This window comes from Bombus bifarius, unplaced genomic scaffold (assembly GCF_011952205.1).
Source record: "Bombus bifarius isolate JDL3187 unplaced genomic scaffold, Bbif_JDL3187 scf7180000008008, whole genome shotgun sequence".
Lineage (NCBI taxonomy): Eukaryota > Metazoa > Arthropoda > Insecta > Hymenoptera > Apidae > Bombus > Bombus bifarius.
The window spans coordinates 2223647-2238414 of NW_022884386.1; the positions used below are offsets into that span (position 1 = coordinate 2223647).

At 34.7% G+C, this 14768-nt stretch overlaps 4 protein-coding genes across 4 annotated transcripts; all 4 read right to left on the reverse strand.

Moving 5' to 3' along the window:
* Positions 1-486: 486 nt before the first annotated feature.
* Positions 487-2409, reverse strand: LOC117206585 (odorant receptor 4-like). The gene is made up of 5 exons (XM_033446063.1): positions 1604-2409; positions 1369-1468; positions 956-1066; positions 729-884; positions 487-605 (listed from the first exon to the last, which is right to left on the reverse strand). The coding sequence occupies exons 1-5, from the start codon at positions 2407-2409 to the stop codon at positions 555-557; spliced, it is 1224 nt and encodes a 407-aa protein (XP_033301954.1). The 3' UTR covers positions 487-554.
* A 2034-nt stretch (positions 2410-4443) lies between these two features.
* Positions 4444-6154, reverse strand: LOC117206586 (odorant receptor 82a-like). Its single transcript, XM_033446064.1, has 5 exons — positions 5376-6154; positions 5173-5272; positions 4973-5083; positions 4558-4713; positions 4444-4497 (listed from the first exon to the last, which is right to left on the reverse strand). The coding sequence occupies exons 1-5, from the start codon at positions 6152-6154 to the stop codon at positions 4444-4446; spliced, it is 1200 nt and encodes a 399-aa protein (XP_033301955.1).
* A 1114-nt stretch (positions 6155-7268) lies between these two features.
* Positions 7269-9127, reverse strand: LOC117206621 (odorant receptor 4-like). Its single transcript, XM_033446118.1, has 5 exons — positions 8349-9127; positions 7799-7898; positions 7617-7727; positions 7386-7541; positions 7269-7319 (listed from the first exon to the last, which is right to left on the reverse strand). The coding sequence occupies exons 1-5, from the start codon at positions 9125-9127 to the stop codon at positions 7269-7271; spliced, it is 1197 nt and encodes a 398-aa protein (XP_033302009.1).
* Positions 9128-11294: 2167 nt separating this feature from the next.
* Positions 11295-13442, reverse strand: LOC117206587 (odorant receptor Or2-like). Its single transcript, XM_033446065.1, has 5 exons — positions 12646-13442; positions 12147-12246; positions 11973-12083; positions 11410-11565; positions 11295-11345 (listed from the first exon to the last, which is right to left on the reverse strand). The coding sequence occupies exons 1-5, from the start codon at positions 13440-13442 to the stop codon at positions 11295-11297; spliced, it is 1215 nt and encodes a 404-aa protein (XP_033301956.1).
* Between the last annotated feature and the right edge of the window lie 1326 nt (positions 13443-14768).

The window sequence follows — 14768 nt, forward strand, 5'->3', positions numbered from 1 at the left end:
AGATAAAGGGGAACGAGTTTTACCCGGAGTTGCGTTTCAATTATTAAAATTCTCCGCGGAACGGCGATAGAAAGCCCGATAACGATTTTCAAATCGTCCACTACGAAGCGAGCCAAACAATGTTACAGAAAAATGAAAATATGCTGGTTTAGAAAAAAGATATTTATACCGTTTTTTATGAATTAACACACATTGCATAGCGTATTTAACAAATTCCATGGCAAGCTTGAAGTATTAAAGTGTACTTCGTAAGGCGTTTAAATATCTTATCGACATCTGCATGATCTGAAAGAAATATTTTACAAGATGTTCCAAGATGTCACGTTAAAATCTTCTTTGAATGTTTATAAAGCCTCGAGGAAGCTTGGATCGAACATAGCGTGAGAAACATATTGTGCGAAGATAAAGAGGAAAGAATACACGACTGAGAACTGACACGATGAATTTTTATTTTTATACTGAATGAGTGCTACAATCTGAGACATGTTCCTTTGGAGACTTTATGAATTTGCATAAGTTCATATGGATATATCGTAAGTATCGTAAAAAGGTTTTTAGATAACTTCGCGTAGAATGTTTAAATATCCCATTGACAATTTCATGACCTAAGAAAAATTATTTATGGAAAATATAACAAGATATAACTTAAACTCGAATATATGTTAAATAAGATACAGATTTATTAAATTTAATTTCTGGAAAAGAAAATTTGATTTCCTTATACTTACGCCGGTAAAAGTAGCCAGAGACATTTCAATCATCTTACCAGCCATCAATTTCATCGGATAATTAGACATAGCGATAATTAGTATTAAAGAACGCATATGTTTGGTCGAGAGATGATACCAATTGATCATGCATGATGCCTGTCCTACAATCTGGTTCTGTTAACAGAACAAATACGATAAGATTTAGAACGTCGAATAGGTTACAAAAAAAGAGAATGATGTCATACTTCATCAATAAGAAGTTGACCAATGTAACAGAGTATAAAGACACAGAAGGTACAGGATATTTGTAACGTGACATAAATCAGTACAGCCGCGATGTTATTATTCTCCCATTCCTAAAATATGTATATCCTATATTGGTGAAAGAACAAAATATTTTTAATGTTATTATCAGACTGTGAATGTTCACGCGGTTATAAAAAATTGGAGCGTGCAAATAAAAAATGCTGAATGAAGTACACCAATTGAAAATACATGTAAATACATGGAAAACCGGAAATGACACCAAATCTTAACAAACCTCATTCTGATCTCACAAAACATTACTCTATTTAGATTCCATTGCCTTGTTTGCATTCATAAAAATACCATTTCGCATGAACATCCGCAGTTTAAGTATTATTCGCCTAACTCCTACCATGAGAATATAATATCCCACGAGACAAACTAAACACGTACCACCCATCATTTCCGTTAGACAAATGTACTCTGTAATTGTTTCAATGTTCTTTAAAAATCTGCAATCAAGTCACGAATACAGGGCATGCAACGCATAAATTACAATAAACTCATTGCTTGTCCAATTCGTTTCCCAGTTAGAATAAATCATATTCCAATCCAATCGTTTCTATTCGCAAGAATATTCCACTAACCTCTTTATTTTCGTCTGATATTCAACGATATCCATGATCCTCCGTTGGACCATCGTGTCAGACATGTCCCTCAAATCCACCAGAGCCTTCATCTTGTCCACCAAGATCCTCAGCATGCTACACGCATGCAGAACAAAAAGAGCAGAAAGACCGCAAGAACCACTAATAACTGCGTAAATAACAAATCCAGCCAAAATTTGCACTAGAAACAATATTTCGTAATTTGGAGATTTTTGTTCGTCGAGTATTACGAAATAACTCGGACAGGGCAATGGTCTTATAGTAATATTGTCAGGAGTGACGATAGATCCTTTAAGAAGAGGGAGGATCGTCCTGTAGCATAAACCACCTCCGTACATAGTAATTGCAGCGGTTAGCACCACTCTTCTCGCGATTTTCGCTTTCGAGCGAAAAATCAATCGATTCTCGTCCGTGGCTGTTATCCAGTCCTGTTTCATCACATCCAAACCTTTTTGAACTTCGCTTGCCCGCCACAGAAGGATCGTATATTTGCAGAACTGCATAGTGCAGTTAATAATCGGTCCCATAAGTTTCAGTCTAATCTTGTTGTTTTTCTCTTTGAAAAACACGTACATGATGGTTGGTACAATTATTAAGAAAAATAGGAAGTACGTGAGAATGTGTTCTATTCTTAATAAAATTTTCGACGTGAAGGAAGGGGAAAATGAAACGGGCCACGCGCCAATTACTCCTAAAATTGGTTTCACGTATCTCGTGGCGTATTTCATATCCTCTTCCCTCTTTGTTAGTTGAGATGTCTTTTTCATGGCTGAACACTTTGACATGACTGACCAGATAAGCGTAGAGTCAAATAAGAATTGGGCTTGATTCGATACGCTGCGCTTGCGTATGTGTGTAATCTGTTTGCGTATTCAGCATTAAATTGCAGTTATTGAACGATTGTATTGCACGGGGTAAAGTGGTTGAAATTACCCCGTTCAACTTTCCAGGAACTGCCTCTGTGTTGCGTTGAAGCGATGGAGGAGCTTTGTTTTAAGATTTCAGGAGATTTTTGAAAAATTATATGTCTAGTGTATATACATGTCGAGTATATTTTCTAGTGAAACAGTTGAATTATCGTGGAACTTTTAATATATTATAATTATTGTAGATTCTTATGCACATCTATATTTTGACGAATACAAGCGAAGAAATAGAATCTAAATAGAGGTTTGTTTCACTTATTGGAAGTTACACACTCACGTGTGTTCTGTTTGAAATATTTGATATATTTTCTCACGTTGTATGCATTATCGCACTGTTAGATTTTGTGTAAATACGAAAATATTCGCAGTCTAATTGTCAATTCAAACGTAGCTAATATTGAAAAACTGATAATTTAGAAACAATTTAAGCAATTGGTTATTTTCTTGTACGGGGTCGTCTTTTTAGGAAGTCCTCCATTTGTTAATTTGCTATACCATTTACAATGAAATCCTTAAAAAAACGATCTTTATTATCGTCACCTCTAAAAAGATTTTAGCGTTGCGAATTACGCACGAAAATGATTCTACAAAATTACGTGTGTTTGCGGGAAATTAAAGTAGTTGCAAACAAAAGTTTTTTACTGTCTGCAGAGTTCGTATGGGTTGCGAACGATTACTACCGTGACCGTAGATAAAGGGAAACGAGTTTTACCCAGAGCTGCGTTTCAATTATTAAAATTCCCCGCCGAACAGAGAGAATAAACGCGGTAACGATTTGAAAATCGTCCATTACAGAATAAGTCGAACAATGTTGCAGAAAAATAAAAACGTGCTGGTATCGGAAACAGGCTTTTATACCATTTTTTGTGAACTAACGTATATTGCATACCGTATTTAACAAGTTCCATGACAAACTTGAGGTATTAAAGAATACTTCGAGAAGTGTTTAAATATCCCATAGACACCTGCATGACCTGGAAGAAATTTTTACAGGATGTTGCAAAATTCGAAGATACGAAATTCGAATTTCTGTGTACTTACATCCGTGAAATGGCTAAACCGAAGATTTGCACAGTGAAGCCTATCTCGTAATTTGTGGTAAGTTGTTCGTTAAAGAAGATAAAATAATATGGACTATATATATCGGTCATACGGCAGTCTTCTATTTGGCAGAACGATTCTTTCTTTCAAAACTGTAATGATCGTTCGATTACCATAGACCGTCACTATACAAGATAACTTTTTATTCCTATTATCACCCAATATCCAAGAAAATATACCCAAAAGAATTGGCGTTCGTACGGAAAATGTGTCTATTTTCTTGAGTTGTATTTAACCAACTGTCCTTTATTTCCACCATTGCCTATCTAAACTCATTTATTCTAAATCACAACAGTTTCACTTTTTCAATTGTTGAAGCGCAGACCTTGGCAGCGATAATTTAAAGAAATTCAATCGAACGTTATAAGATATATTTTGGAATTAAAGCAGGAAATTATCATTTGTCACATATAATGTTTGTGACGAAATATTTAGATACTTTGAGAATGTATGATAGTGCAAATATGATATTGTGCGACATTCTACAGAAGTTTCAACTATAAAAATTTAATGTACAAAATGATGAAAAGGTTTCAATTTCGTACAATTTCGAGCAATTCGTACTCACAGTTTCAATTATTAGAATTCTGAGAAAAATGGAGGAGGCATCATGACGATATTAAAATCAATCATTTCGAAATACATTGACCAACTTCAAAAATAATTTTTAATTTCAAGGATAAATTTTTACTACCAATAATTGACTATCGTACACTATATATTACGTTTAACGAGTTCTATAGCAAACGTAAAAGTACATACTTCGTAAATTCAACTGTATCGTTTAACTTTCTATTCAACAGAATTTCGTAACACATTGAGATATCCTATCGACGCTTTCATAATCTGAAAAATATATTTTGCAGAACGCTCGAAGATATGGGATTCTAATTATTTTATACTTACATCGGTGAAGGTAGCCAAAGATATCTCTACAATATTGGCGGCGGTGATCTTTATTCGATAATTCGATATAATCATCACCGGTATTAGACAGCGCACTTTCTTCGACGAAAATCGATGCCAGTTCAGCGTAACGGACGTCTGTCTGACATTTTCACTCTGTCAAGGGTAAAGTTTATTATAAATATCATAAATGTCACACTGATAGTTTAAATATACAGAAACTGATCTGATCAACTCCAGCGATCACTTAGTCTCCGAGAAATTACACGATTGATCATATATGCTCTACTAACAAAGTGAAGAATCATTAAGAAAGCGCAAGTGATCAGTTTGAGAAAATATACAAATATAAAACTACGAGAAAGATTATTACCAACGAGTATAAAAAACTATTAACAAATAGTTGATAACGTACTTCGTTGATAAGAAGTTGTCCAATATAACACATTGTGAAAACAATAAACATGCAAACCGTTTGGAACATGACGTAGACTATTACAGCAAAGGTATCGCTGTTTTCCCATTCCTAAATATAGAACAACACGTTATGTAAATAATTACGTTATTTTGCTTTTCGACAGAGCTTCATGGAATTAATCTATTTGAATTATTTACCATGATAATACAGTATCCTACCATACAGGTAATGCAGCTACCATTGAAAATCTCCAAACAACTTATATACGACATAATATGATCGACCTTGTCAGAAAATCTAAAATTAATTTGCACACACCATGCACTCTAATATCTTACATATTTGTTTTGTATATCTTACATATTATTTTGTATAGCGAACATAAATTATTTCGACTCACTTTTTAACCTTCGTTCGATATTCAACAATATCTTTGATCATTTTGTGCACAGCATTCTCGCTCGTGTCGGGTTGATCCGATAGCTCGATCATCATATTCGCTAAGATCCTCAATAAACTGGACATATGTATACAAATTAACGAAGTAAGCCCTAGGGTACCACATAAAATCGTGTAGATGACGAATGCGCCGAGAATTTGCAGAGTGAATATTATCTCGTAGTTCGGTGTACGATGTGCATCAAAGAATGCAAAATGGCTTTGAGTGGATAGCAGCCTTATAGTAGTATTATCCGGCAGGACGATTCTTCCTTTCGAAAGTGGGATGATCATCCGATTACAGAAACTGCTACTGTATAGAATAATTGCCAGTCCCAATAACGCTTTGTATCCAACTTCCGCATTTTCCCGAAAAATTTTTCGATTCTCTTCCGTAGCGTTTAACCAGTCGTTCCTCATCACCTCCATTAATTCCTTGAAATCGTGCATTCGATACAACAGGAACGTGTATTTGGTCAGTTGCACCAAACCATTAATATGAGGTGCAAGCAGTTTCAATTGTTTTCTACTATTCGTTTCTTTCCCAAATATATATACGAAGCTTGGAATCAGCAACAGTAATTGTAAGAAATAACAGATGAATATTAGACACCATTTCAAGATTGTTGAGAAGACAGAAGTTGGGACAAAGTACGGCCAGGCACCGACTATTCTTAAAAGCGGATGTAATAACCTTAGGGAATGCTTCAGTTCTCCCTCGACGTTTCTTATTCGAGACATTTTTTAGAGAGAGTAAATTTCAGCGAATGGCTACTGGCCACGTTGCGAACGAAAGTGACATTCGTCTCAAGAACTTCATCGCGCTTGCGTATGTAAAATATCGGCAGGGGATTGTAAGGGAGATGTAATTTCTATTCAGTATTTATAAAAGGGTATGGAAAGTGGTTGAAAGCTGTACTTATGACGAATGGTTTGCCTTCATAGAAAAGTTTCATCGTAATAACAACTTCAATATGTTCTCGTACGATGTATCCTTTCAATCTCAGAGGAAACAATTTTTACAGCGATGATTTGAAAAAGATGTTATTGTATCTTGTGAACGATTACATTATTTTTACAAACTTTTGACATATTATACACGATGTGTGTAATGAAATTACATATTTCGAGATACTACGATTCAGTTACGATATCCTACAACTTCCTAGCGAAGTTTTTTGCAAAATTATTGTCGATAGATACTACTATTAGGTAAATATGAAGAGATTCAGTGCAAAATAAGAACAAGTTGTACACATATTCACAGTTCAGTTCACTCCTTCTAAGAAGGTAAACACCGTGGTAATAATATCAAAATTATCTACCGGATTTAGTTTTCAAGGGTCTGTAACCATTTCTAAAATTCGCTTATTATACATTATACCTAACCACGGACTCAAAAACATGAGATATTGCTCGGAATTATTAGTTATGAGTTTTGCTTGCGTTGCATAGGGTTCCCCAGTGGACAAGAAGCTTTATTATTACAGCTTCGGTTGCTGGAGAAGTAATCTTTGTCTACAACGAAAATTCTAATTAAATGTTGTGAATAATATGCTAAGATATTAAAAGAAAAATATTTATAGACAAATGAAATGTTATGAAATTTCATGTCAATATGGTTACGATATTTTATAATTGTCTACAGAACCATTTTACTGATTGGGAAATCTACAGTGGATGGAATGATTATCGCAGTAGCTGAGGAAATGTAATACAAAAGTGTCCAGCACGTGAGAGGTACAACTAGTACACATAACTGCGAGTAGGTATCTGAGATTGTAAATAACTTCAAAAGTAAGTAGTAACTTCAAAATTGTCTATTTTAATTGCAGTTTCCAAAAACTCTCAGAATTTATGTGACTTTCCGTAACACGTTCAAGTATCCCACCGACGCCTTTATGATCTGAAAAATATTATTGCCACCATATATAACAAATGTGATGCAGAAATCTAAATTCTTGATACGTACATCAGTAAAAGTGGCTAATGATATGTCTACGATCTTTCCAGCTGTGAGTTTTATCGGATAATTCGACATAATAATGATTAATATCAAACTGCGTGCTTTCTTCATAGGAAATCGATACCAGTTCAACGTGATAGACATCAGCCTGACATTTTCGCTCTATCAAGAATCAAATTTTCAATAAACACCACGGGGATTGTTGTATTTGTTTCAAAAACATAATCGATTACATACTTCGTTGATAAGAAGTTGACCAATGTAGCACATCGCGTAGTTGCAAAATATGCAAATTCCTTGAAACATAAGGTACACGATTATAGACGCAGCATTGCTTTCTTCCCATTCCTGGCATACGACAATAAAGATTTATAGAAATAATCATTGTTCTCAACGAAGATTTCATCATTCATTCATACCACGATAATACAGTATCCCACTATGCACGCTTCTATAGCATAATTAAATATCTCGAAAAAGTAAAGGTACGGTGTGATCTCTTCCACGCTATTCGCAAATCTGAAATCAAATTTCGATCGATTAATGCTCGTTATTTTCTACAGTGGAACTCCATTTATTCGAACTCATACCTGTAATTTATACAGTAGAAATGCATACACATTGGAAGCGGTATACTCTTCATAAGAGTTGGCCAACGTTCTTTCTTACCTATTATATTTCATTCACATTGTAGTATTTCTTTTCAGATAAGAGGATTTGATCCGAGGGATTCCAAGTGTTCGGACATTAATTAAAATTTCCTTTTAATGAATAGAGTTCAGATATATGGAGTTCTATCGAATGTCATTAAATATAATTTTTAACTATACCAAGATTATACTAATTCTTACGTTGAACATTATTTAATTAGAGTTAAGGTATAACCATACAATTGAATACGTATATCTAACACTGTTTTTATCTCGATAAAACTCAATATTAACACTACCAAAAGCACGTATTACTCACCCTTTGACTTTCGTTTGATAGGCAACAATATCCGATATCTTCTTCTGCACAGCTGTCTCGCTCGTATCTAACTGACTCGTAAGCTCAATCATTTTGTTCATCAGAATCCTCAACAAACTGCTTAAGTGCAAGCAGAGCATCAAGCACACACCCATGGTACTACACAGAATCGTATAGTTGAGAAATCCACCCATAATTTGCAGAACAAAAATTATCTCGTAATAAGGAGTAGATTGTTCATTGAAGAAGACGAAGTAAACTGGACACGGTAGTACCCTCATAGTCGTGTTATTCGGTAGGACGATTCTACCCCTCGAGAGTGGTATAATTATACGATAAAAGAGACCTGTAGTGTACATGGTAATTGCCACTGTCAACACCATCCTATGTCCAATATTCGCTCTCATACGGAAGATATGACGACTATCTTCTGTGGCGTCCACCCAATCGTCGCTCAATTGATCCAATATTTTGCTAAACTCGTTTGTTCGTCGCAATAGGATGGTATACTTGCACAGTTGGCTAAAGCCATTTATGTGTGGTATCATAATATGAATCCGCTTTTTGCCATTCTTCTCTTTCAGAAATAGATACAGTACACCTGGTACAAAGACCAACAGTTGTAGGAAGTAAGCGGAGACAATTAAACCCCATTTTATAGCCTTTGAAAACGTAGAAGTGGCGGTGGGTTTTGGCCAGGCACCGATCAACTTCATTGGTGGATAGATGAATTTTACAAAATGCTTGAGGTTTTCCTCCTTGTCTCCTAACCGTGACATTTTTTAATCGGATGAATGTCCCGTACATGACTAGACATGACGCAAGGGTAAACGGTGTTCGTTCCAAAACCTTTCGCGCGCTTGCGTGCATAAAATAATAAATCCAGGCGAACTTAGAAATAAATTGCTGTTATTGAGACGATTACTGTACGTGAAGGGATTGCGATGTGCAATCTGAAATTCTTATAACCCAATGGAAAATTGATTGAAATTACACGTATGGACTTCGTCTGTACGGAGTGATTGCCCCTCGCCAGTAAAAAGTTATAGTTTAATACGTATCAATGTCGTATTTTCTTATACGAATAAATTTTTCAATCGTCGCGGGGATAACCTTTGCTGTGATAGTTGAAAAGAACTCAACGAAATGTTATGACGGGATCGGATACAATAATAGAAATTGTAATGTGTTATATATAATATTTGTGAGAAAATTACGCATGTTAAAATTTGATGATAGTGTAATTAAAATATTGTGCTATTTTCTACGTAAGTTTTGCATACGAACGAGATGACTGCAGTAGCAAGAGAATATAAAAGGATCGCATACGTGAAAAGGGTACGGTGTATCAACTATTAGAATTCTCAGACTTAATGGAAAAAAGTTATCACGATCGTTTGTTAGGCTATTAACGATATGGAAATTAATCATTTCAAAATACATTGAACAGCTATATAGAAAAATAAAGAAATACCAGTTTCAACGACAAATTTTCACATCCTTAATAACACAATATCGTACATCATACATTTTATACAATTTAACTAGTTCTATAGCAAACGTAACAGTATATACTTGGTAAATTTAAATGTACTTTTTAACTTCCTATTAAAGAGTACTTAGTAACACATTGAAGTACCCCATCGACGATTTCATGATCCGGAAAATATATTTTACAGCACGGTCGAAAATATGAAAATATGGAATTCTAATGATTTTATATTTACATTCTGAAAGTGAAAGCAGCTAAAGATACAACTCTGGCGGCGGTGATTTTTATTTGATAAATCGACATAATAATCACTGGTATATCAAGCAGCGCATTTTTTTCGACGAAAATCAGTACCAGTTCAACGTAATAGATATTAGCTTGATATTTCCGCTGTATCAAAAATCAAATTTTCAATAAACATCACGTGGATGTGGTATTTGCTTTAAAAACATAATCGATTGAATACTTGGTCGATAAGGAATTGATCAATGTAGCACATTGTGAATACAGTTTTATTGATTATTTATATCAGTTATTTATTTTCTCAAAAGATTTTATCCAATTTTGTAACATTTACGCTACTTCGCACATTTAATTCTAAAATATCCAAGTTATCTAATTTTATCTTCCTCGCCGAGACATTAATCGTGTAAGAAATGAATAACTAAAGAAGAGTGTAAATACTTCAACTACAATAGAACAAGTTATAACGTACACGATAAGATATAACACGAAAAGCCTAGAATTAATAAAATCATAGAAAATCATAGAAGTGACTCTCACTGGAAAATTACTCGTACCGATTACTTGAGAAATCGCGTTAATCATATATTTGAAAGCTAAACTATATACCAATTGCCTTTGTGGAAAATAGTACACTATCTTATACGCTATTCAAGAAAAATAGCTCACTCTCTGAGTCTCGTTTGATGTTCAACGATATCAACGATACGATCTTCTTCTGTACAACGTCTTCATTTGTATCTGAATAATTCGAAAGCTCGTTCATTTTGTCCCACAATAAATCCCTAATAAATATGACTACGATGTTCTCTAATTCTCGACAGAAGCTTTTTCACCGGCTGCGTAGTTTGCAGCGGATGTGAATGAAGATTACCATAGAGATAAGCGTAAAAGGATAGTACTATGCACAAGAGGAACGAATAGTACACATATTTGTATACATATTTACAACGTAATCATTAAAGCACTAAGAATAATGATTCAAGGAAGAATTTAAACACATGTATAAAGCTTTCAAAAATATATTATATGCAGATACTATACAAAAGTTTACAAATTTCAGTAGGCACACGCTTAAGCGTCAAGAAACATGTAACTGTAAAAACTAGTAAAGTAAGGTACAGAATATATTATACTTCGATTCGATTCATTGCTATAATATTTTCAAGTGACATTATACCTTTTAGGTTTCATGCAAGATCGGTAGAATATTAATTAACTTTTCTTAGCATATTTAAATATCCCATAGCCCCTTTCATGATCTAGAAAATATATTTTGCAGAGCGTACAGAAATTTTGCGGCACTGATGTTTAATATGTACTTACATCGCCAAACGTCGACAAAGATACATCTATCACTTTACCCGCCGTCAATTTTATTGGATCACTCGACATAAAGATTATCATTATCATATACCGAGTCTTTCTCACCGGGAGACGGTACCAGTCTAACGTGACGCACGTTCGTGCAAAATTATTGCTCTGGTAAAAAAGTTGACAACAAAGTTCATGTTATTAATGATATTAAAAGTGATGCATAATAATGAAGTGCAGATGTTTGTGCAAATTTAGATTTTTATGAATACAGTAACCACATTAACTACTGTTGACAAACTGTCGTGTTCTTTTATAACTAATCTGCAATTAAATAAATAAATTATCGTTATGCTAAGAAAAAGAGAATTTCTATTATTCATTTGAATTAACAATAATATCACAGTTTCCAAAATTCTGGTGTCCGTTATAACGTATCTATTATAACGTATAAAACATCGAGAATATAATACTCGTTATATTTAGAAGCTGAAAAAAGCCTGTGCTTAGACTGTATTTCTTCAGTTGTATCTACAAGTATTATGAATTTAAAGAAATACCCGTAGTCTACCTACTTCATCAAGAAGAAGTTGGCCAATAGAACAAATCGTGTAGGAGGTGAACGTGAAAGTTGTTAGCAATGTAATGTACACCACTAAACCGACGGTATTATGACTTTCCCATTCCTGAAATATATTCTATGATTTATTTAAAAAAAAACTGACAATTTGACTTTATATTGCCCGTACCAGTAAAACACAATATCCTAGCAAACCGATAATAATCGTGCCATTAAGCAGCTCAAAAAAAGAAATGTACTCGGAGAGCAGTTGTCCGTTACTTAAGAATCTGAAAGGACGATGATGGATGATATGAATATGATATTTGACACTTTCACTAAACAAATCCTCGGATTCGACTAAGAACTCATTACAAGAACGATTTTTGTTCACGTTGAATATTCTATTCTAATAAAGAATATAAGGAGCATAAGATTTTTCTATTATAGTATCTTCAATGTGGCCAATAATATCGAGAAAGTATGGTCCTAATGACAAAAGTTTTTATGTAGTTTTATAAAGGTTTACAATTTCTTCGACTTTAAGTTAAGACACAGATGTTCTTGTATAATAACGATTCCATTATGAGCTTTGCATTCTCGCTACTGAAATGCGTAATTATCAAAGAAATCGAAAAATTAGACACGAAGAATTGTTTTTGTTATGAGTTCTCCAATCTTCCACTTACTTTTTGATCTTCCTGTGATACTCAACGATATTTGCGATCTTCTCTTGAATAATTTCCTCGCTGGTATTCGACTTGTCGATGAGATCCATCAATTTGCCCGTTAAAATCCTTAGTAAGCTGCATGTATGCAAACATATCATCATCATAATCGCAATGGCACCGATGAATACTGTGTAGATGAATAAACCACTCAAAACTTGCAATACGAAAATTATCTCGTAATTCGGAGTGATCTGTTCGTTGATAAAGGGGAGGTATGTTGAACTTGGCAATAATCTTATAGTAGTATTATCCGGTAAAATAATTCTGCCCCTCGAAAGAGGAAGAATCGTACGGTAACATAAACCTCCAAAGTACATGGTGATGGCCACAATGGACACCACTCTATCACCGATCTTCGCGTTCTCGCGAAAGAGTCGTCGATTTTCTTCTGTACCGTATAACCAATCGTTCTTTATCTCATTCAACAGCGTTCTTATATCGTTCATGCTGTTCAACATGATAATATACTTGATCAACTGGATCAGACTGTTGATAAACGCCGACAACAGTTCCATTTGCCTTCTGGTGCCTCTTGCTTTGAAGATTATATAAAAAAAAATCGGACAAATGACAAATAACGCCAAGAAAATACTAATGACAGGAATAACACGTTGAAATATCTTCATGCACAACGATGATTCTGGAGGAAGTGGCCAGGCACCTAGTACCATTAAAAGAGGCTCCACGTATCTTAAACTTTGTTTCAAGTTCCTCTCCCTTTCTTCTTTGCTTGATACTTCTTCTGTTTTAATCATATTTTTTTCCAATGTCTGATAGCTCGAGCTTGATTAGTCACGTGTGCGTGATGAAATTCCTTTCGAAGAGCAAGACCACTACCTCTTTCGGAGGGTAAAACCCTTACTCCTTTCAAGCGGCATAGATACGACTGCGTTCGCGTTCATAAATTTTTAAGAATCGCGAAGTGAGTATCGAATGGCGTCTGCCATCACATTTAGTAATCGCAGTAATCATTCTGCGAAATTGTACGTATCTTGAGAGTAATTTGGAGTTCGATTTCCGGTAGATATGGTGGAAACTTTTCAAATTATCGAATTGAACCAATGCATCGCCAGTATCCCTTTCTACTGTATCCCTATAATCTAATAGCTTCCTGGAACATCTACCTTTCTGCATATAATTTTCCATAGAAATACCACATATTTTATATCGAAATATCTGTATCCAGAAAATTATGTGTTTCTACAGTGTTTTGCGGAGTTTTGTTTTATCGTGATTTTCGATGATGAATCATTTTGTTAATGCTGGTTCAACAATTTTCCAGGAAACGTTTCCAGGAAAAGTAACTCTTGTGGCGACACATACTAAGCTGTGGAAAAAGCCCAATACCCACAACACCTAGGAAGTCTGAGAGATGTGCAATTGTAGTCTCTAAAATGTCTCCAATGTTGGTAGTTTATACGGATTCGCGATAACGCGTTGGAGTCACACACACATTCAAGAGTGAAGGGCAGTGATTAACACCTCGTGCTACCAAAACAGCTCCTGGATTCCGTCACGACGCCCAAAGACGCAACGGAACGTCCAAGAATGCAGGGCAATGACTAAAAATCTCAGAATATCAAGACGCTTCTGCGATTACTTCTCTAAAATTCCTAGCTCAATCCAGGCGAAACGACCGAGTCTGATAAGAAGCGAAACGTTTAAGAATGAAGGACAGTGGCCAACAATCTTAAACGCCGAAACTTGTTTCAAGAATTATTTCTTCGCGAGATCTGCGTAATGACGAGCTACCAGCAGCATCCTTCGTAATCTACGAAAGTGAGTGTTTGTCCAGAAAGCGACGAATATTTTTCTCGACACGTTATAGTTACGGTGCGGCTTCGAAATATATGACGACGCAAATAGATTTCTATCACAATCATTTACAGAAGTCAACTACTTCCAAATAGACAGTACAAACAATAGATACATAAATTTTAATATAAATTTTGCAATATTCGGCCAATTCGAAATTACAATGATATACATTTTCGAGAGGATAAAATTTGTTTATTATTTATTGTCACTCAATAAGTTTCAATAAAAAAGATATAGACGTAAAAGGGTATTATACATAAGGG